The sequence below is a fragment of the Nerophis lumbriciformis genome, linkage group LG31 (assembly GCF_033978685.3).
Source record: "Nerophis lumbriciformis linkage group LG31, RoL_Nlum_v2.1, whole genome shotgun sequence".
In the NCBI taxonomy this organism is placed as follows: Eukaryota; Metazoa; Chordata; class Actinopteri; order Syngnathiformes; family Syngnathidae; genus Nerophis; species Nerophis lumbriciformis.
The window spans coordinates 7,755,001-7,778,872 of NC_084578.2; the positions used below are offsets into that span (position 1 = coordinate 7,755,001).

Here is a 23,872-nt window from a genome sequence, read left to right on the forward strand (position 1 = left end):
CGGGTTACGGTTGCAGTGATTAAAAAATACGGTTTTTCATTAATAAAATTTTTTTTTTTTTTTTAAAGTTTTATTCACGAAATCGCGTAACAACAATCACAATCGACACTGCTTCCCGTAACTTCCTATCGAGCCATTCCGAATGCCATGCGCGAGGCTATTTATAGCACCGCTGCCAAGCACGAGGCCATTGTTTCCAAACAAGCGAACGATCATGGAATCAGCCGGAGAAAAATCGCAAACGAGTCTTAAACCGAAAAGAAAACTGCAGTCATTCCGTGAAGAATATTCAAAAGCCTATCCGGGAATAATTATCCGTTCCAAAAAGGGTGAAAACTACGCGAATTGCACCTTGTGCAGACAAGATTTTTCGATCGGACACGGAGGAATTAGCGATGTAAAAGACCACGTTGGGACAAAAAAACACAAGTCTAATGCCGTTGCTAGCGATGGGTTTTAGCCACAAAAAGGTAATGACACCAATGTTATCTATTGGAATTGTTTAGTTCTGTTATACTGTTAAAAGTGTTTATACTATTTATGCTTTCAAGTCCAAGTTGAAGAAATCTTGTTAAATGTTGACAGCATAACTACCAAAATACAGAAGTATGTCCTTAATATTTTTGCAGTGCTATTTCTGTTGATTACATTAGAGATGTGATGTGCCACTTTTCAAGTGTCTGATGGCTTAAATTAATTTTCATTAATTTTTCATATTTAGAATTATTTTGAAAGGCTTACAAAAAAACTACATTTGAATTGTAATTCCATGCTATTGACAGGACTATTAATTTTAATGAAGTTAGCTTACCATGTTTACAGTATGATAATTGTGATAGAAATGTGAATTTTAGGCACAGAATATTTTTTTCAATTGAACAAGGCAGTAGATTATACAAGCTTGGACAGAAAGTTAATAATGACACCAATTTTTTTTTTTATGGAATTGTTTAGTACTGTTTTACCATTTGTTTACTGTAAAAAGTGTTTATACTGTTTATACTTTCAATTAACAAATTGAAGTCTTGTGAAAGGTTGACAGGATAACTGGCATTAACTGTCGAAATAATTTCAAACTATTGCAGTTAGCTTACAGAATAAACATGTCAATCAACCCATATGATTTTTGCTGTAATATTTTTGTTTTGAAAAGTCACTGTGACTGATAGAAAAGTGATGGTTTTAGCAACATTTTAACCTGTCTGAATGCAATCAATCATTTTGATTTCAAAAGTTGGCAGGTATGGGGTTGGAATTGGGGGTTAAATCACCAAAAGTGATTCCCGGGCGCGGCCACCGCTGCTGCCCGCTGCTGCCCGCTGCTGCCCGCTGCTCCCCTCACCTCCCAGGGGGTGATCAAGGGTGATGGGTCAAATGCAGAGAATAACTTCACCACACCGTGTGTGTGTGTGTGTGTGTGTGTGTGTGTGTGTGTGTGTGTGTGTGTGTGTGTGACAATCATTGGTACTTTAACTTTTAACTTTAACTTGGGGTCCACGTTAATCAATTCATGGTGTGAGCACACTCACAAACCCCCTTTTTCTTTTTTTTAAAAATAAATCGCACTTAAAAGATTCGCTTCTTATTACCGTATTTTCCGAACGAGAAGGCGCATTTTAAATCCTTTTTTTTCCCCTCAAAACTCGACAGTGCGCCTTATAACCCGGTGCGCCTAATGTACGGAATAATTCTGGTTTGGCTTACCGACTTCGAAGCAATTTTACTTGGTACATGGTGTAATGATAAGTGTGACTAGTAGATGGCAGTCAAACATAAGAGATACGTGTAGACTGCACTGTGATGGCAATATGACTCAAATAAACAACACCAACATTTTATATGTTCCATTGAAAATATAGAACATTACACACGGCATTTAAAAATCTATCAAAATGTTTTAGTACGACTTTGGTAAGCTATGAAGCCGCACCGCTTGATGGATTGTACTGTGTTTCAACACACGAGTATTATTATGGTGTGTGTATAAGGTAAGACGTATTATCTGCCATTTTTGTTTCGCAATATTATGCAAAAGCAACTTTTCTTACCTTCTGGTACCTGCTGATCTGTATTTGGGATCTGCATAAATCCTGAAAAATTGCGCGCGTCCGCTTTTGTAGTCCGTAGTCGATAAGCTTCTTCTTTTTCTCTATCTTTTCTTTATCTTTTTGTAATAGGACATTCATCCTCCGCTGTTGTCATTTTTGATATAAAGTAGTGTAAAGTTCTTACTTATATCTGTCAGTAAACTCGCCATGAAAGTGCTAAAACATACCGGTGTAGTGAGTTTTATTATTCACCCAAGGAACTTTAGTTATTAGAGAGTTCCGGTCGGACGGTTTTTCACGGGACACATTTCCGGCGTTGTTATAGCGAGCCACGGATGAGGAGATAGTTAAATCCCAGCACTCTTAAGTCACTCGGGGTCAGCAAAGTAATGACACGCAGCAACCAGCGATACAAAAAAAATACACGGCTATACTTGGTTAAAATGGAAAAAAAGAGTTTTTCCCCCCCTGCGTTACATCACAACACACATCACGTCACAGGAAAGCTTCATCGACCGAAGAGCCGAGCCACGACAAGCCAGACACGGTCCCCGGGCGCTCCACCATGTCTGCACAATAAGAGAGAAAGGCTCAAATATACCGCAGAGACTACCTTGTACTGTACGTGTGACAATGAAGATCTTCTTCTCAGTTAGCCACCTCCTGCTAGTGTTGTTTTGCACAAAAAGAGAAAGATGTGTGTTCTTGTCTCACATAAGGATTGTGGATTAAAAGCGAAATTTACCCCCACCCCCAAAAGTGCACTTCCCCTTTAAGAGTTGGGCAATATCGTCGTATCAGACATTTGTAATTACTGCTATGCAAAATACCTTCTTTCGTTATCCTCCTAACCAAAAGGGCCGTTATGAAAACCTAAACGCACTTTACATATAGTTAAATTCATTGAAACCGCACATAGAAAGCGAAGACGAGTGCAAATACTAATTTTTGATTCCCCCTGGGTGAGCTTTTCTACATTACATGGGACTGTAACTGTGGATTTTTACACACATTGCCATATTTTAATAAAGGCAACAAAACAGTGGATCTGTAATTGTAACCCCATCGTTTCATTGTTAATTCATCTGATAAGCATTAATTACTTTGGTTACTTTATGATCTCATCAGGCTCTTTGAATATGCTTTGGTCAAGTCAAAGCTAAAACGAAAAGTATATTGAAGTTTAGACCTTGGTTGTCTGAGCACAGTGACCTGTCTATGCTTGTCGTGTCGGACTCCCCTGACCTAGCCATTTGTAGTTCCTCTCACTCACTTGACTCACAGCTTCAGTTCATTTTTATACATTAATTTGCAGCTACAAAGAAATACATTTATCTCTGTGTGTGTGTGTGTGTGTGTGCATATATATATATATATATATATATATATATATATATATATATATATATATATATATATATATATATATATATATATATATATATATATATATATATATATATATATACCGTATTTTCCGCACCATAAGCCGCCCTGGGTTATAAGCCGCGCCTTCAATGAACGGCATATTTCAAAACTTTGTCCACCTATAAGCCGCCCCGTGTTATAAGCCGCATCTAACTGCGCTAAAGGGAATGTCAAAAAAACAATCAGATAGGTCAGTCAAACTTTAATAATATATTAAAAACCAGCGTTCTAACAACTCTGTTCACTCCCAAAATGTACGGTAATGTGCAAATGTGCAATCACAAACATAGTAAAATTCAAAATAGTGCATCAATAACTTAATGTTGCTCGAACGTTAATGTCACAACACACAAAATAAACATAACGCTCACTTTCTGAAGTTATTCTTCATTCATAAATCCCTCGAATTCTTCTCCTTTGGTGTCCGAATTAAAAAGTTGGGCGAATACGGGATCCAAAATGGCCGGCTCCGTCTCGTCGAAGTCATCGGAGTCAGTGTCGCTGTTGTTGTCCAGCAGTTCTGTGAATCCTGCCTTCCGGAAAGCTCGGACCACAGTTGTGACCGAAATATCCGCCCAGGCATTTACGATCCACTGGCAGATGTTGGCGTATGTCGTCCGGCGCTGTCTCCCTGTCTTAGTGAAGGTGTGTTCGCCTTCGGTCATCCATTGTTCCCACGCCGTTCGCAGTCGTGCTTTAAATGCCTTGTTGACACCAATATCGAGCGGTTGGAGTTCTTTGGTTAATCCACCCGGAATGACGGCGAGTGTTGTATTTGTGTGCTTCACTTGTTTTTTGACACCATCTGTGATGTGGGCGCGATTCATTTATGTTATATTCTCTTGCTGCTGCTCTATTTCCGTGTTCTTCGGCATGACTTATTGCCTTAAGTTTAAATTCTGCGTTATACGCGTGTCGCTTAGTAGGAGCCATTTTGTGGTCTTTACAGATGTAAACACACAAAGGAAATGAAACGTAATACCCGCGCGTTTCTTCTTCTACGGGGGCGGGTGGTTGCTTACCGTAGAAGAAGAAGCGCTTCCTCTTCTACGGGGGCGGGTGCTTACCTTGGCAGTTGCTTACCATAGAAGAAGAAGCGCTTCCTCTTCTACGGGGAAAAAAGATGGCGGCTGTTTACCGTAGTTGCGAGACCGAAACTTTATGAAAATAAATATTTATATTAATCCATATATAAGGCGCACCGGGTTATAAGCCGCACTGTCAGCTTTTGTGAAAATTTGTGGTTTTTAGGTGAGGCTTATAGTGCGGAAAATACGGTATATATATATATATATATATATATATGTATATATATATATATATATATATATATATATATATATATTTAACACAACACACACTACAGGCCAAACGTTTAGATGCACCTCAGTTTTCTTTATTTTCATGACTATTTACATTGTAGATTGTCACTGAATGCATCAAAGCTATGACCATACTTGCCAACCTTGAGACCTCCGATTTCGGGAGGTGGGGGGGTGTGGTCGGGGGGGCGTGGTTGGGGGGCGCGGCTAAGAGGGGAGGAGTATATATATATACAGCTAGAATTCACCAAGTCAAGTATTTCATATATATATATATATATATATATATATATATATATATATATATATATATATATATATATAAATAAGAGAAATACTTGAATTTCAGTGTTCATTTATTTACACATATACACACACATAACACTCATCTACTCATTGTTGAGTTATGGGTTGAATTGTCCATCCTTGTTCTATTCTCTGTCACTATTTTTCTAACCATGCTGAACACCCTCTCTGATGATGCATTCTGATTTGTCTCCTTGTTGTTTGCGCAGTTGTGCACTCTTTAAAAGCTGTAGATGTTATTGTCACTTATGTATGTACAGTAGATGGCAGTATTGTCCTGTTTAAGAGTGTCACAACATTGCTGTTTACGGCAGACGAACTGCTTAACGGTAGACGAAAACGTGACTGCTGTTATTGTGTGTTGTTGCCGCGCAGGGAGGACGTTAATGAAACTGCCTAACGATAAACCCACAAAAGAAACCAAGAACTCGCCCTCGATCATTCTACAGTTATAACGTGATTGGGCAGGCACGCTGTTTTATTGTGGGAAAGCGGACGTGAAAACAGGCTGTCGACACGTCACTCAGGTCCGCCTGAATTTCAGGAGATTTTCGGGAGAAAATTTGTCCCGGGAGGTTTTCGGGAGAGGCGCTGAATTTCGGGAGTCTCCCGGAAAATCCGGGAGGGTTGGCAAGTATGGCTATGACACCTGTGAAGTGAAAACCCTTTCAGGTGACTACCTCTTGAAGCTCAGCGAGAGAATGTCAAGAATGTGCAAAACAGTAATCAGAGCAAAGAGTGGCTATTTTGAAGAAACTAGAATAAAAAACACGTTTTCAGTTATTTCACCTTTTTTTTTTGTTAAGTACAGTCGTGGTCAAAAGTGTACATACACATGTAAAGAACATAATGTCATGGCTGTCTTGAGTTTCCAATAATTTCTACAACTCTTATTTTTTTTGTGATAGAGTGATTGGAGCACATGCTTGTTGGTCACAAAAAACATTCATGAAGTTTGGTTCTTTTATGAATTTATTATGGGTCTACTGAAAATGTGACCAAATCTGCTGGGTCAAAAGTATACATACAGCAACATACATGATCAATTTTGGTGATGTAGAAAAGTTACAATCAAATCAAATGAGCTTCATGGCACGGCCTCTTAACTTCATGTGAGTGATTATGATTGACGACACCTGTTGACTTCTCTGAGCCCATTTAAATAGGACTCATGTGATGCAATCACTAGACCCGGTTACAAACGCGACAATGTGAAAGTCAAAGGAACTCAGCACAGATCTGAAAAACTAATCATTGACTTGAACAAGTCAGGAAAGTCACTTGGAGCCATTTCAAAGCAGCTTAAGGTCCCAAGAGCGACTGTGCAGACAATTGTTTGTAAGTAGAAAGTGCATGGCACAGTTTTGCCACTGCCACGATCAGGAAGAAAGCGCAAGCTGTCACCTGCTGCTGAGAGAAAATTGGTCAGGATGATCAAGAGTCAACCAAGAACCACCAAAAAGCAGGTATGCAATGAATCGGAAGCTGCTGGAACACAGGTGTCATTGTCCACAGTCAAGCGTGTTTTGCATCGCAATAGACTGAGAGGCTACCATGCAAGAAGGAAGCCCTTGCTCCAGAAGCGACACCTTAAGGCTCGTCTAAAGTTTGCTGCTGATCTAATGGACAAAGATAGAAGACTTTTCTTAATTTGATTACATGCTATAGTATGATTTTATTGTCATAATTTTATTGCATGATTTTTGTATCCCTTTAATTTAGGTAGCCAGGGACTGCAGATGGAAATTAGCTATTTAGCTATAATCTGGTACAGAACATATCTGTCTTTGAGCTTAATGTTTCTGTGCATTGTCCCTTCAAATAAAGACTAAACTATAAGACCTACTGGAGGAAAGTTCTCTGGTCAGATGAAACAAAAATTAAGCTGTGTGGCCACAATACCAAGCAATATGTTTGGGTGAGGCCTTTAATCCCAGGAACACAATTCCTACCGTCAAGCATGGTGGTGGTAGTATTATGCTCTGGGCCTCTATTGCTGCCAATTGAACTGGTGCTTTACAGAGTGTAAATGGGACAATGAAAAAGGAGGATTACCTCCAAATTCTTCAGGACAAGCTAAAATCATCAGCCCGGAGGTTGGGTCTTGGGCGCAGTTGGGTGTCCCAACAGGACAATGACCCCAAACACACGTCAAAAGTAGTAAAGGAATGGCTAAATCAGGCTATGGCCTTCCCAAAGTCCTGACTTAAACCCCATTGAGAACATGTGGACAATGCTGAAGAAACAAGTCCATGTCAGAAAACCAACAAATTTAGCTGAACTGCACCAATTTTGTCAAGAGGAGTGGTCAAAGATTCAAACAGAAGCTTGTGGATGGCTACCCAAAGCGCCTTATTGCAGTGAAACTTGCCAAGGGACATGTAAGCAAATATTAACATTGCTGTATGTATACTTTTGACACAGCAGATTTGCTCACATTTTCAGTAGACCTATAATAAATTCATAAAAGAACCAAACTTCATGAATGTGTTTTGTGACCAACAAGTATGTGCTCCAATCACTAATCACAAAAAATAAGAATTGAAGAAATTATTGGAAACTCAAAACAGCCATGACATTGTTCTTTACAAGTGTATGTAAACTTTTGACCACGACTGTACATAACTCCACATGTGTTCATTCATAGTTTTGATGCCTTCAGTGACAATCTACAATGTAAATAGTCATGAAAATAAAGAAAACCCAATGAATGAGAATGTGTGTCCCAACTTTTGGCCTGTACTGTAAATAAATATATATATATATATGTATGCATGTATATATATATATATATATATATATATATATATATATATATATATATATATGCATGTATACATAAACACATATATACATATGTATATACACATGTATATTTGGGCCGGTTGTTAGCATAAGATTGGCAATAAAAGTTAAGAGTGTCAGACTTCATGTAATTTATTTTGGAGCCTACAACACATTATATTACTTGTATTTGTTTTCACGTAAAAAACCCTCCTTTTTAAGGTGTGGCAGCTTTCTTTTTACTTTCGCGGTGCGCCATGATCAGGGGAACCCTGTACACATACTGCATACACTTGCACACCACAATCCACTTCCTCTACCACAATCACTCGAAGCAATCGCCTCCTAGTGTACGTGAAATGGAGAGAGCATGTGATCCAGGACTTTACGTACACGTGTGAAAATAGTACAAACCAAGTTATTTGAGAAATCAGTGTATTAAAATGAAATTTTTGCTGCTAGCTTGTTTGAAATAACCATGCACTGCAAACCTAGTTGACCTTTATAAGGCACAACTTCCCTGCTGTGAGATCCTGGTGTTAGCCCCTCATGTGGAAATTCAGAATCAGAATCAGAATCAGCTTTATTGTCATTACGCAAGGTAACGAGATTGAGGCCATTCCATACAGTGCGATGTGTGCATGCTAGAAAAACAATGTGCAAATATATAAAAATATAAAAAATATAGAATAATAATAATGAAATAAAATAATAAATAAATTAAAAAGGTTGTGATTAATAATCTTCTCACATTTATTTCCATCACATTACATATAGTACCGAATAGAGAAGGGGTGTCCTAACTATGGCCCGCGGGCCTAGTGTGCCCCTCCGGCGTCTTTAATTTGGCCTGCGAGACCCCATGACCTCAATTCAGAATCTGGCCAGCAGGGTGATTTGATTTCATTTTAAAAGTTATCAACTTTAAAGTTGCTACTGTACTGCTATCTTGTACATTATATGAGTAATAAATGTGAAAGATCATTGAAAAAGATCGAGAAAAAGAAGGAGCTAACAGACTACAATGGCCGACGCTCGCAAATTTTTTGGACATATGCAGATCCCAAATAGGTACCAGTAGGTAAGAAAAGTTTGTTTTGCCAAATAGTTTGAAACAATGCGCCAGATAATGTCTCCTAAGAGGTACCATTTAGGGGTCCATATACACACCATAATAATAGCCGTATGTTGAAGCACAGTACGTCTGACTACTGTAGCTGTAATGCTCTGCGTTCCATAAAGCGCCGTGTGCAATGTTCTATATTCTAGGCCTAGGCCGATGCAAAATTTTGCTTGACGATATATTGACCTAAAAATTATTGCTGATAAACAATATTTTCATTATTCTTATTGGACCAGCCACGGATGTATTGATAATACATAATGATAATAATAATGCATTTATATCCTTTCAAATGCAATAAAGTTGTATTTCTTGTATATTTTAACATTGTTATTGGTATAAGTTAAATAAACAAATTATACTTTGTCTGTTAGCAGAATATTCCACTTGAATAAAAATCACAACTGAAAGCAAAAACACATGTTAAGGAGGGTGTGGAGGAGGGTTCAAATACACACACTCACAACAATAAATGAAATAGCTAAATAATATTGAACAAAGATCATTACTTATGCTCTGTTAACCCGCGAGCACAGCATTTACTTATGACCCTTTGCAAGCAACCTTCCCTAGTCATGGCGTCTTTAATAATAGCCGTATGTTGAAGCACAGTACGTCTGACTACTGTAGCTGTAATGCTCCGCATTCCATCAAGCGGCGTGTGCAATGTTCTATATTCTAGGCCTAGGCCGATGCAAAATTTTGCTTGACGATATATTGACCTAAAAATTATTGCTGATAAACAATATTTTCATTATTCTTATTGGACCAGCCACGGATGTATTGATAATACATAATAATAATAATAATGCATTTATATCCTTTCAAATGCAATAAAGTTGTATTTCTTGTATATTTTAACATTATTGGTTTAAGTTAAATAAACCAATTATACTTTGTCTGTTAGCAGAATATTCCACTTGAATAAAAATCACAACTGAAAGCAAAAACACATGTTAAGGAGGGTGTGGAGGAGGGTCCAAATACACACACCCACAACAATAAATGAAATAGCTAAATATTATTGAACAAAGATCATTACTTATGCTCTGTTAACCCGCGAGCACAGCATTTACTTATGACCCTTTGCAAGCAACCTTCCCTAGTCATGGCGCAAAATTAAAAAGGAAAATACAACCAACACAAATGGTCACACACAAAAGAATCTTCTCACTGAAGTTTATCAATATTATAAAAAACGTCTACACATAACAAAATCAAAATTACACTCTCTACAATGAATGATGGGAAAATGTAAAACTCTCTGTCCTTACTTATTCATGTTTGACGCATTTTAGCTGCTCGATATTTATGATTGATTACAAAACTATAAAGAGGTCGTCACGGAAGTAAATAAGGTAGGAGTTGAACTCTGACATGCTCATAATATCCAATGATATTAATTATATATCCAATACATTAATATGATATAGACACACACACGCGCGAATATACGGCCCACAAGTTTGGACACCCCTGGAATAGAGCATCTATAAATAGTGGTATCTGTAGGGAATATAGGTATTGGAAATTTGGCATCAATAAAATCATGCTGATATACATCCCTGGCCGCAGCAGTCCAAATGTTTGGCACATATGTCTAAATCCAAAAACAGGTGCTACAGTCCTCTCATTCCCGCAGGCTTTTGGGTCATGTCCAACTTCACAAACCTTGGTTTGATGAGTGACAACCTAAGACTCGGGATTACAAGTAAATCCTCCCACTGTTGACGACTGTGATTATATTACTGGGCAAATCTCCTTTTGTCGATTGGATGGCATTCTCCTCTTCTGCAGTTTAATTAGTCAGTTCCATTTCAGCGGTGAAATGCCATCTCCAAGTCTAAAGAAATTTAAAGAACAAAACTATATTTTTAGGGTATATCCCGACTGTCAGGCTTTTGTTCATCAGTTAACCTCCATATGGCCAAACTTGTCTTCATTAATTCTGGATTTATTTATCAAACTGAGCTAACAGAATAATGAGTATAGTCCATACCTGCCAACTACTCCGGTTTTCATCAACCTATTCCGGGTTACGGTTGCAGTGATAAAAAATACGGTTTTTCATTAATTTAAAAAAAAAATATTTTTTTAAGTTTTATTCACGAAATCGCGTAACAACAATGACAATCGACACTGCTTGTCGTAACTTCCTATCGAGCCATTCCGAATGCCATGCGCGAGGCTATTTATAGCACCGCTGCCAAGCACGAGGCCATTGTTTCCAAACGAGCGAACGATCATGGAATCAGCCGGAGAAAAATCGCATACGAGTCTTAAACCGAAAAGAAAACTGCAGTCATTCCGTGAAGAATATTCAAAAGCCTATCCGGGAATAATTATCCGTTCCAAAAAGGGTGAAAACTACGCGAATTGAAGTTAGCTTACAGAATAAACATGCCAATCAACCCATATGATTTTTGCTGTAATATTTTTGTTTTGAAAAGTCACTGTGACTGATAGAAAAGTGATGGTTTTAGCAACATTTTAACCTGTCTGAATGCAATCAATCATTTTGCGTCTGGGGGCGAAGGAACCCCCCACCAGGACTTTGTCCTGGACCTACCGGGGCCTGCGGCCCCTAGACCCTGGCTACTAGGTTTTTCTGATTTCAAAAGTTGGCAGGTATGATAGTCGCAGCTGTTTAGGGGCTAAAAGAGACCACACCACATTTGGTTCTGGAGTTAAAATTAGAGATGTCTGATAATATCGGACTGCCGATACTATCTGCCGATAAATGCTTTAAAACGTAATATCGCAAATTATCGGTATCGGTTTCAAAAAGTAAAATTTATGACTTTTTAAAACGCCGCTGTACAGAGTGGTACACGGACGTAGGGGGAAGTACAGAGCAGTTGCGTCTCCCAGTCATACTTGCCAACCCTCCCGATTTTCCCGGGAGACTGCCGAATTTCAGTGACCCTCTCAAAAATCTCCCGGGGCAACCATTCTCCCGAACTTCTCCCGATTTCCACCCGGACATCAATATTGGGGGCGTGCCTTAAAAACACTGCCTTTGCATGCCCAGTCACATAATATCTACGGCTTTTCACACACACAAGTGAATGCAACGCATACTTGGTCAACAGCCATACAGGTCACACTGAGGGTGGCCGTATAAACAACTTTAACACTGTTTCAAATATGCGCCACACTGTGAACCCACACCAAACAAAAATGACAAACACATTTCGGGAGAACATCCGCACCGTAACACAACATAAACACAACGGACCAAATACCCAGAACCCTTTGCAGCACTAACTCTTCCGGGACACTACAATATACACCCCACCTCAACCCTGCCCCCCTCAACCTCCTCATGCTCTCTCAGGGAGAGCATGTCCCAAATTCCAAGCTGCTGTTTTGAGGCATGTTAAAAAAAAAATAATGCACTTTGTGACTTCAATAATAAATATGGCAGTGCCATGTTGGCATTTTTTTCCATAACTTGAGTTGATTTATTTTGGAAAAGCTTGTTACATTGTTTAATGCATCCAGCGGGGCATCACAACAAAATTTGGCATAATTATGTGTTAATTCCAAGACTGTCGGTATCGGTTGATATCGGAATCGGTAATTAAGAGCTGGACAATATAGGAATATAGGATATCGGCAAAAAAGCCATTATCGGACATCTCTAGTTAAAATGCAACTCTTGTTTTTTTCCTCTATGACAATACTCAAAGCTCTTAACCATAAACGGCATGACTCCGGAAAGTATTCACAGCGCTTCACTTTTTTTCACATTGTCTTATGTTACAGCCTTATTCCAAAATGGAATAAGTTCATTTTTGTCCTCAAAACTCCTCACTCAAAAGCCGATGACAATGTCAACACATTTTTTTGATAGAATTTTTTGTAAATGTTTTTGATCAAAAATATTACATGTATATTATCAATCAATCAATGTTTATTTATATAGCCCTAAATCACAAGTGTCTCAAAGGGCTGCACAAGCCACAACGACATCCTCGGTTCAGAGCCCACTTAAGGGCAAGGAAAAACTCACAACCCAGTGGGATGTCAATGAGAATGACTATGAGAAACCTTGGAGAGGACCGCAGATGTGGGTGACCCCACATCTGCGGTCTTCTCCCTCTAGGGGAGACCGGATGCAATGGATGTCGAGTGGGTCTAGCATAATATTGTGAAAGTCCAGTCCATACTGGATCTAACACAATAGTGAGAGTCCAGTCCATAGTGGATCTAACATAATAGTTGGAGTCCAGTCCATAGTGGATCTAACATAATAGTGAAAGTCCAGTCCATAGTGGATCTAACATAATAGTGTGAGAGTCCAGTCCATAGTGGATCTAACATAATAGTGAGAGTCCAGTCTATAGTGGATCTAACATAATAGTGTGAGAGTCCAGTCCATAGTGGATTTAACATAATATTGTGAGAGTCCAGTCCATAGTGGATCTAACATAATAGTGAGAGTCCAGTCTATAGTGGATCTAACATAATAGTGTGAGAGTCCAGTCCATAGTGGATCTAACATAATAGTGTGAGAGTCCAGTCCATAGTGGATCTAACATAATATTGTGAGAGTCCAGTCTATAGTGGATCTAACATAATAGTGTGAGAGTCCAGTCCATAGTGGATCTAACATAACAGTGAGAGTCCAGTCCATAGTGGATCTAACATAATAGTGAGAGTCCAGTCCATAGTGGATCTAACATAATAGTGTGAGAGTCCAGTCCATAGTGGATCTAACATAATAGTTAGAGTCCAGTCCATAGTGGATCTAACATAATAGTGAGAGTCCAGTCCATAGTGGATCTAACATAATAGTTAGAGTCCAGTCCATAGTGGATCTAACATAATAGTGAGAGTCCAGTCCATAGTGGATCTAACATAATAGTGTGAGAGTCCAGTCCATAGTGGATCTAACATAATAGTGAGAGTCCAGTCCATAGTGGATCTAACATAATAGTGAAAGTCCAGTCCATAGTGGATCTTAACATAATAGTAAGAGTCCAGTCCATAGTGGATCTAACATAATAGTGAGAGTCCAGTCCATAGTGGATCTAACATAATAGTGAGAGTCCAGTCCATAGTGGATCTAACATAATAGTGAGAGTCCAGTCCATAGTGGATCTAACATGTTAGTTAAGAGTCCAGTCCATAGCGGATCTAACATAATAGTGAGAGTCCAGTCCATAGTAGATCTAACATAATAGTGAGAGTCCAGTCCATAGTGGATCTAACATTATTGTGTGAGAGTCCAGTCCATAGTGGATCTAACATAATAGTGAGAGTCCAGTCCATAGTGGATCTGACATAATAGTGAGAGTCCAGTCCATAGTGGATCTAACATAATAGTGAGAGTCCAGTCCATAGTGGATCTGACATAATAGTGAGAGTCCAGTCCATAGTGGATCTAACATAATAGTGAGAGTCCAGTCCATAGTGGATCTAACATAATAGTGAGAGTCCATTCCATAGTGGATCTAACATAATAGTGTGAGAGTCCAGTCCATAGTGGATCTAACATAATAGTGAGAGTCCAGTCTATAGTGGATCTAGCATAATATTGTGAGAGTCCAGTCCATAGTCGATCTAACATGATAGTGAGAGTCCAGTCCATAGTGGATCTAACATAATAGTGTGAAAGTCCAGTCCATAGTGGATCTAACATAATATTGTGAGAGTCCAGTCCATAGTGGATCTAAAATAATAGTGTGTGAGTCCAGTCCATAGTGGATCTAACATAACAGTGAGAGTCCAGTCCATAGTGGATCTAACATAATAGTGCGAGTCCAGTCCATAGTGGATCTAACATAATAGTGTGAGAGTCCAGTCCATAGTGGATCTAACATAATAGTGAGAGTCCAGTCCATAGTGGATCTAACATAATAGAGTGAGAGTCCAGTCCATAGTGGATCTAGCATAATAGTGTGAGAGTGCAGTCCATAGTGGATCTAACATAATAGTGAGAGTCCAGTCCATAGTGGATCTAACATAATAGTGAGAGTCCAGTTCATAGTGGATCTAACATAATAGTGTGAGAGTCCAGTTCATAGTGGATCTAACATAATAGTGAGAGTCCAGTCCATAGTGGATCTAACATAATAGTGAGAGTCCAGTCCATAGTGGATCTAACATAATAGTGTGAGAGTCCAGTCCATAGTGGATCTAACATAATAGTGAGAGTCCAGTCCATAGTGGATCTAACATAATAGTGAGAGTCCAGTCCATAGTGGATCTAACATAATAGTGAGAGTCCAGTCCATAGTGGATCTAACATAATAGTGAGAGTCCAGTCCATAGTGGATCTAACATAATAGTGTGAGAGTCCAGTCCATAGTAGATCTAACATAATAGTGTGAGAGTCCAGTCCATAGTGGATCTAACATAATATTGTGAGAGTCCAGTCCATAGTGGATCTAACATAATAGTGTGAGAGTCCAGTCCATAGTGGATCTAACATAATAGTGTGAGAGTCCAGTCCATAGTGGATCTAACATAATAGTGAGAGTCCAGTCCATAGTAGATCTAACATAATAGTGAGAGTCCAGTCCATAGTGGATCTAACATAATCGTGTGAGAGTCCAGTCCATAGTGGATCTAACATAATAGTGAGAGTCCAGTCCATAGTAGATCTAACATAATAGTGAGAGTCCAGTCCATAGTAGATCTAACATAATAGTGAGAGTCCAGTCCATAGTGGATCTAACATAATAGTGAGTGCCCACTAGTGGATTAGTATTCACAGCCTTTGCCACAAAGCTCAAATGCTCAATCACCCTAAGTACACAGGCAAGATATCAAAGGAGTGGCTTCTGGACAAATGTCCTTGACTGGCCCAGTCGGTAGGCCATGTTGTTTGTACTTGGTCCGTCATTTGCAACATTGCGTGACTGATTGCCTTCTTTAAGGAGTTTGGTAATCCTCTCCTTTGTTTCAATTGACATCTCTCCTGTTGGAGCCATGATTCATGTCAATCCACCTGGTGCAACAGCTCTCCAAGGTGTAAACACTCCTTTTTTAACTGCAGACTTATTGAACACATTTAATTTGATGCAGGTGTTAGCTTTGGGAATGAACATCTATTCCATCATTTCCCCCAGAGGTTGCAGATCACACATGATGCCGCCATGCTTTGTTTAAGCTCTGTAAGAACATACAACTATATTTGGTGGTTTCATGTTGAAGTGATACATGATATTCTCTTATAATGGTTTGTCTTACCAGCCTTACACTGTTTTAGTGTTCTGTCGTTTTAATTTGTACCTTCGGAAAGTAGCTGCCTCTTGACACTGAACAAATAAGTGTGAGCTGTGCTTTCCGGCGCCTACTGTTTCTTGAAAAGCCACAGCACACCACACACATCAAAGGAATGTTCCACTTCATGAAAAAACACTTTCTCATGCAGATTTGTTTAGTTATTTTTTTTTTCTTCTTTGCGCTTTTTTTTCTTTCTCTGCTCTAATTTGTTTCCTCGTGCATCTCTCCCCCGCCAGCATCACCAAGGAAAGTATTGTTGATGTGGAGGCATCGGTGAGGAAAGTGGATCAAAAGATTGAGAGCTGCTCCCAGCAGGATGTGGAGCTGCACATTGAGAAGGTACATTAATGGACAATCTAGCGTTCAGTGTCAATCAGTCTTGCACAGCGCTGTAATCACGCCTTTATTGATGGCCAAATGGCTTGGCTGTTTAGCCCAACAATCTATAAAACGCCTACCCAGCAAGCTACAAGGCATTATCATGCGTGCACTCCTGCGTGTTTGTGCTCACACAACACATACGCGAAAAGCCCAGAAAGATGAGATCGGGCTGTGGACAGTCTGGGAAATGCTGCATTTATGTGAAACAAATAGGGGTGTAACGTATGGCGTCACATTAGTGCCAAAAATCCGAGCGCATAAAAACTGTTATCGCGCTCTGATTCTCCACTTCGTGCGCGACACCCTTTTGCGCGCGCGTGGTGCCTTTTTGTGCGCGCGCGACGCCTTTCTGCGCGCTCTCTGTGTACTCCTGGCATCTCTCCTCATGCTGTCATGTTTCTTTTTGGCACTTTGGGGGCGGGTATGCTTAGACGGCCCCTTCTTTCTGATTGGTCAGGCGAAAAATGGTGAAAAATGCTCAGAGCCAATCAGAAGTATAGCAGGGCGGGTCATCGTCAATATGTATCAAGATTTACGGAGGAAGAAGTGGATAAAAAAAATGTCGCGCGCTGATGAAGGTTATTTCATACCACATAAACTAGAGATGCGCGGATAGGCAATTATTTCATCCGCAACCGCATCAGAAAGTCGTCAACCATCCGCCATCCACCCGATGTAACATTTGATCAGAACCGCACCCGCCCGCACCCGCCCGTTGTTATATATCTAATATAGACGATGCAAGGCATTAGTGAGGTTATAAAGCTTTTGCCTGTTAAAGAAAGGAGACTGATCCAATGCAGCACAGACATTCGCGTGCCACGCTGTCACGACCCAGACGCACACCAGTGCGCAATCATATGGGAGCCGCGCTGAGCGCACCTCCAAGCGCGTCTCGCTGCCGGCGACGGCCGGGTATGGGCCCGACGCTCCAGCGCCATCCATTTTCAGGGCTAGTTGATTCGGCAGGTGGGTTGTTACACACTCCTTAGCGGGTTCCGACTTCCATGGCCACCGTCCTGCTGTCTATATCAACCAGGGTGAGCCCCACCCCTTTCGTGAGCGCACTGCGCGCGGAGTGACCCCTGTTACGCGCCCCCGGCAACAGGGGTGGCGGGCAGGTAAGCTGCGCGGGCGGAGCGCGCGGAGTGACCCATGTTACGAGCCCCCGGCCACGGGGGTGGCGGGCAGGTAAGCTGCTTACCTGCTGCGCGTGACGCCGGCCGCGGCGAAGGCGGACGAGGCGGGGTGTCGGTGCGGTGGGCGCGGTGGTGACCCTGGACGTGCGTCGGGCCCTTCTCGCGGATCGCCTCAGCTACGGCTCCCGGTGGGGCCCTCTCGGGCGAGGCGTCGAGGGCCCCCCGGCGAGGCGTCGGGGGGCCTTCTCCGCTCCGTAAAAGTGTCCATCTCTTTTCTTTTTTTTTTCTTCTGTTGTGGCATATGCAGCAGGTGCCTGCTCGTTTTTCGTATGTGGGTAACAACATTTAACTATGTATATATATTTCCGAATTGGTTTAACTGCCACCCGCCTGAATCTATTTAAAATCAAATTTTTTTTTATTTCAACCGCCCGACCCGACCCGCGGATAAAATCTAATTTTTTTTAATTTCATCCGCCCGATCCGCGGATAATCCGCGGACTCCGCGGTTGTGCCCGCAAACCACGCATCTCTAACATAAACACAATACAGGGTAATACAAAATGTGACCCAAATATATAATAAGACAACAAACACCATAATCACATCTTTCAGCCAGAACTGGTCCACCAGCAATAACATCCAACCATAACATTATTCTATATTTTCACTTCTTCTTGAACATTTGTTTTCTAATTTATGGAATTTCTTTTGATTCAGCCATAAAATTAATGAAATCTTTGAATTTAGTTTTTAAAATGTTAAAAATAGCCTTTTAATAATGTATTCTGAAACAGTTTAAAATAATCAGAGAACTGACTAACACTGACCCTACACAACTATGTTGCACAATTAAGTCATTTGTTTTTTAAAGCGAAAGAGGTAATTTCAACAGGTACAGCATCCTATGTCATATCTACATGTAATAAGATTTGTAACAAGGCAAACCGTTTGTAAATTGGTCGAAAATCGAGCAAGTTATGGTAATTTAATTAGTACATGTACCATTGACATCAATGTAATGATTGAGACTAGATGTCCGAGGTAAGATGGCTACAACGTTGCTACGCTGGAGAATGATTGGTCATATGAAAAATGCTCACAGCCAATCAGAAAGGAGGTGGCCGTCTAAGCATACCCGCCCCCAAAGTGCCAAAAAGAAACATGACAGCGCAAGGAGAGATGCCAGGAGTACACAGAGAGCGCGCAGAAAGGCGTCGCGCGCGCGCAAAAGGGTGTCGCGCGCACGCACGAATTTGGAGAATCAGCGCGCGATAACAGTTTTTATGCGCTCGGATTTTTGGCACTAATGTGACGCCATAGTAACGGTACACAAAAATTTCGGTTTGGTACGTACTTCGGTTTTGAGGTCACGGTTCGGTTCATTTTCGGTACAGTAAGAAAACATCAAAATATACATTTTTGGGTTATTTATTTACCAATTTTGCAATATCTTCCACCAAAAATATTTTTCTTAGTGGAATATTTGATGTGAAGTAATGGGAACCTTGGATAGGTCAATAATTCATAATAACATTGATTTTGATTCAATATTATGTTTTGAGCAATTACAGTTTGAAAGAAAAAAAAAAACAGCTTTGTTTTATTAGTCAACATTGCAACTTTTTCTATATTACATTTAACCTTTAAGCTTTTTTATTTCACTTTTGTTATGTTTTTGTTTATTTTAATAGTATTTTTAGAATGTGCCGTGGGCCTTTAAAACATTAGCCGCAAATGGCCTCCGGGGCACACTTTTGACGCCCCTGCTATAGATAATAAAAAATTGAATCTGATAAATCTATGGATAAAAAGCAGAGACTGGCAACGCATGCGCGTTTATCATAACTCTCTCTCTCTCTCTCTCTCTCTCTCTGTCTCTGCCCCTCCCTCACCAATGCTGCTGCGCGCACAACTTGTTTTTGTTTTCAACCCCTTCTTAACCCTGAACGTACATTGAAAATACACACAACCCTAACTCAAAATGCCGGACATTTGAGGCATTTAAGAAACTCCGCAAAAGAGGACATGTCCGGTGAAAAGAGGACGTATGGTCAGTCTATCGTAGCCCGTTAGCTGCTAGCATGCCATGTGTTGTGCCTCGGTGTGTATTGTTTACACAACGTGCGTTACGCTACTTAATATGTCCGTGTGGAAACTCGTTTGGTACACCTCCGAACCGAACCGGAACCCCCATACCGAAACGGTTCAATACAAATATACGTACCGTTACACCCCTAGAAACAGAGTATTTTTTTCATCTTTGGTATTGACATCTTTTTCATCGGTATTGGGACCTAAGTTATTCATACTTTATTTAAATGATTTTTGTTCAGTTCACCACTGATGACATCTATTAAACAGACAAGAAGCAAGGAATCATGCAGAGACAAGAGTTACATTTTGCTCAATTGAGGAGAGACTTTTTTTGGGCTGTACTCTAGTTACAGATCCAAACTACGCTCTAAAGTCCAGCCCACGTGCTTCCTCTATTTATTTGGGAGGTCCCTGGTTACATCACTGAAGCTGCTGCTGAAGGAGGTGGGGTAATTTCAGCAACCCCAGTTAGACACAATATATGACTATTCAAGAAATGCAAATGTGCTGACACTCGTGATATCGCCTCGTCTCTGCTCTGTCTGCGTCACGGTACTCGATGTTCGGCCTTGGCAGTCAGCAGGCAACACTGATTCGAGACGACTTGCAATCTTTTGGATTGCCAGCTTTGCACAGATAGAAAAATACAACTTCAGCACAATTGGTAATAACTATAGCAGTGGTTCTCAACCTTTTTTCAGTGATGTACCCCCTGTGAACATTTTTTTAATTCAAGTACCCCCTAATCAGAGAAAAGCATTTTTGGTTGAAAAAAAGAGATAAAGAAGTACAATACAGCACTATGTCATCAGTTTCTGATTTATTACATTGTATAAAAATATTGCTAATTTGTAGTGGTCTTTCTTGAACTATTTGGAAAAAAAGATATGTTTTTATTTATATTTATAAAGGATTTTTGAATTGTTGCTATTTTTAGAATATTTAAAAAAAATCTCACGTACCGCTTGGCATACCTTCAAGTACCCCCACGGGTACGCATACCCCCATTTGAGAACCACTGTACTATAGCAATGGCCCTTAAGCATAAGAGTTGTGTGATAATATATACATAATTATTCTAACCAGTATCTAATAAATTGAAATGTTCTGTTTACAGATGATACAAATGTATATTGTTCAGCAGAAGACTTGAAGGAAGTGTTGAGGATAATAATGGGTTGCTTCAGCTAAAAAAAATGGTTTAATATTAATAAATTATCATTAAATGATAAGGAAACTAAATGTATGGTGTTAAATGGTGCAAGGACAAATTGTGAAGCAAAATTTAAAATTAAATCAAGTGGAAATTGATAGAGTATATGAAACTAAGTTCTTGGGAATAATATGAGATCGGTAGGTTGTGAGTTCAAACCCCGGCCGAGTCATACCAAAGACTATAAAAATGGGACCCATTACCTCCCTGCTTGGCACTTGGCATCAAGGGGTTGGAATTGGGGGTTAAATCACCAAAAATGATTCCCGGGCGTGGCCGCCGCTGCTGCTCACTGCTCCCCTCACCTCCCAGGGGGTGAGGGTGACGGGTCAAATGCAGAGGATAATCTCACCACACCTAGTGTGTGTGTGACAATCATTAATATTTCAACTTTAACTTGAATTGATCATAAATGATGATGTAAACAGCAGATTGAAGAGAGGGATGGGTGCGAAATGTTTTTGCCTTCCGAGGGAGTCATAACAGAAGTTGAGAAGCACTGCCTTATATCAACACAAGAACACAGGACAAAAAAATGTGTACATCAAATCTCCTCTGCGAACAAAACATGTTTTCCAGAAAGACAATCATGGCACATACAAACATTGCATCTGGTGAGGTTTGTTACTTATTAACTTGGGTTTATGCTGGGTTCTTTTTCAGATTTTTGTCATCAGCCAGGCAGAGGCCCGTCTCCCCCTGCAGTTGGAGGATGCTGTTAGGCCTGAAGGAGAGGGGGATGAGGTAAGGATGACTGCAGTGGGAGATTCACAAACTAGGGCCCTTGGACCCCCTAGGGGTCCGGGAGTCATACATTGACCAATTAGGTTTTAGCATATCTTTATAAACAGTGAATACAAACCACATTTTTTTAAATTAGCATGATGATTACCGTATTTTTCGGACCATAGGGCGCACCGGATTAAAAGGTGCACTGCCGATGAGCGGGTCTATTCAGATCTTCTTCTTGTGACCAACGTTCTCTCTAAGGTGCACGCCTGTGCAATTGCAAACTGCTCAAGCGTCCACTGCGCATAGCAATTATATGCCACGCACAAAATCAAATAAAAAAATAAGCGCATAACAATTTTCGACACACGGACACGACAGAGAAAACAGTTTTCGTCATCATTGTTCAAATATTATAACGTCTGTCGAGACGCTTATCTCCGTTCGGTGCCACACGCCCACACCATCAAAATGCCGAGGCTAAAATTTCCAGATCAACACCGTATGAAATAATTAGTGATTTTTTTAGTTGTGATTTCCTTCTCTGCATGAAAGTTTAAAAGTAGCATATATTAATGCAGTATGAAGAAGAATGTTTTAATGTAGACATGCAAGCCTTGAAAGAAAATTTTGAAAATCAAGACTACATTTCCTGCAAATGGGTGCATTTCTACCCTATATTTTAACTTTAGATTTATTCTCATATCAAACTCTTTTGGCTGTCTTTTTGACACTTACATCAATTTTGTCTATTTTGTGTTTATCCTTGAATAAACAGGTCAGTTTCTTGTTACCAACCATTGTGTATTATTCAAACTCCCCTAATTCAGCTGGCTAGTTGTTATCAAGAGTACTAAAACCCTTTTCAACATGATTCTGACAACTAAGTAGGCTAAATAACTTTAAACTTTAATACATGCTCGGATAGGCCAGTATCGGTCAGTATCGGTATCGGTCAGTATCTGTATTGGATCGGAAATGCAAAAATAATATCGGTATCGGATCGGAAGTGCAAAAGCCTGGATCGGGACATCCCTAGTTTATATCCATCCATCCATCCATTTTTTACCGCTTGTCCCTTTCGGGGTCGCGGGGGGTGCTGGAGCCTATCTCAGCTGCATTCGGGCGGAAGGCGGTGTACACCCTGGACAAGTCGCCACCTCATCACAGGGCCAACACAGATAGACAGACAACATTCACACACTAGGGCCAATTTAGTGTTGCCAATCAACCTATCCCCAGGTGCATGTCTTTGGAGGTGGGAGGAAGCCGGAGTACCCGGAGGGAACCCACGTAGTCACGGGAAGAACATGCAAACTCCATACAGAAAGATCCCGAGCCCGGGATTAAACTCAGGACTACTCAGGACCTTTGTATTGTGAGGCACATGCACTAACCCCTGTACCACCGTACTGGTTAATATGCATGTAAATAGAGCTTTGTTGGCGGTTTTAAAAATGTTTTTTTAGAGGGTTTTTTTTTTTCACTATAGATGACTCTTCCATTACTTGCATTGTTAGCCGCCTCTTTAAAGCATTTTCCCCCCCAATTTGCAATGCACAGACAAAGATATACATGCTCTTGTCTCCACATAAGGATTGTGAATGATGAGCAAAATTCCATAAAAAGTGCAGCTCCCCTTGAGGAAAGTGCTCTTAAACTCAAGTCGTTGTGGGGATAAAAGACACCTGTCATAGAAACAGTCTCTTCCATTCAAAGCTCTCAGCCACAATGAGAAAGACCAAAGTTCTGGGAAAGGACCTTAGGGACAGGACTGTAGACCTGCACAAGAATGAAATGGGATGCAAGGCCATCAGCAAGAAGCTTGGTGAAAAAGCCACCACTATTTATGCAGTAATTCTGCAATGAAAGGAATAAAATATGAGTCGTTCGCCCTCCTTCTGGAGATTCGTACAAGATTCGACCTTGTGGGGTAAGTATGAATCTGAAATGGTGAGGCACCGTCCCAGAATTACACCGGAGCCGGTTAATGCTCTCAAGGGACCAAAGTCGCGGAGGAAAAACCATACGTACCTCCTGCTCAAGAAGACACGTGCACAGGCCTG

At 40.4% G+C, this 23,872-nt stretch overlaps 1 protein-coding gene across 1 annotated transcript in view; it reads left to right on the plus strand.

Annotated features, from left to right (window-relative positions):
* Positions 1-23,872, plus strand: part of dars1 (aspartyl-tRNA synthetase 1) — a 144,541-nt gene that overhangs the window by 43,269 nt on the left and 77,400 nt on the right. Inside the window, exons 7-8 of the mRNA XM_061926611.1 lie at positions 16,484-16,586; positions 21,741-21,821. Coding sequence (XP_061782595.1) covers positions 16,484-16,586; positions 21,741-21,821 — 184 coding nt within the window. The remainder of the gene's footprint in view (positions 1-16,483; positions 16,587-21,740; positions 21,822-23,872) is intronic.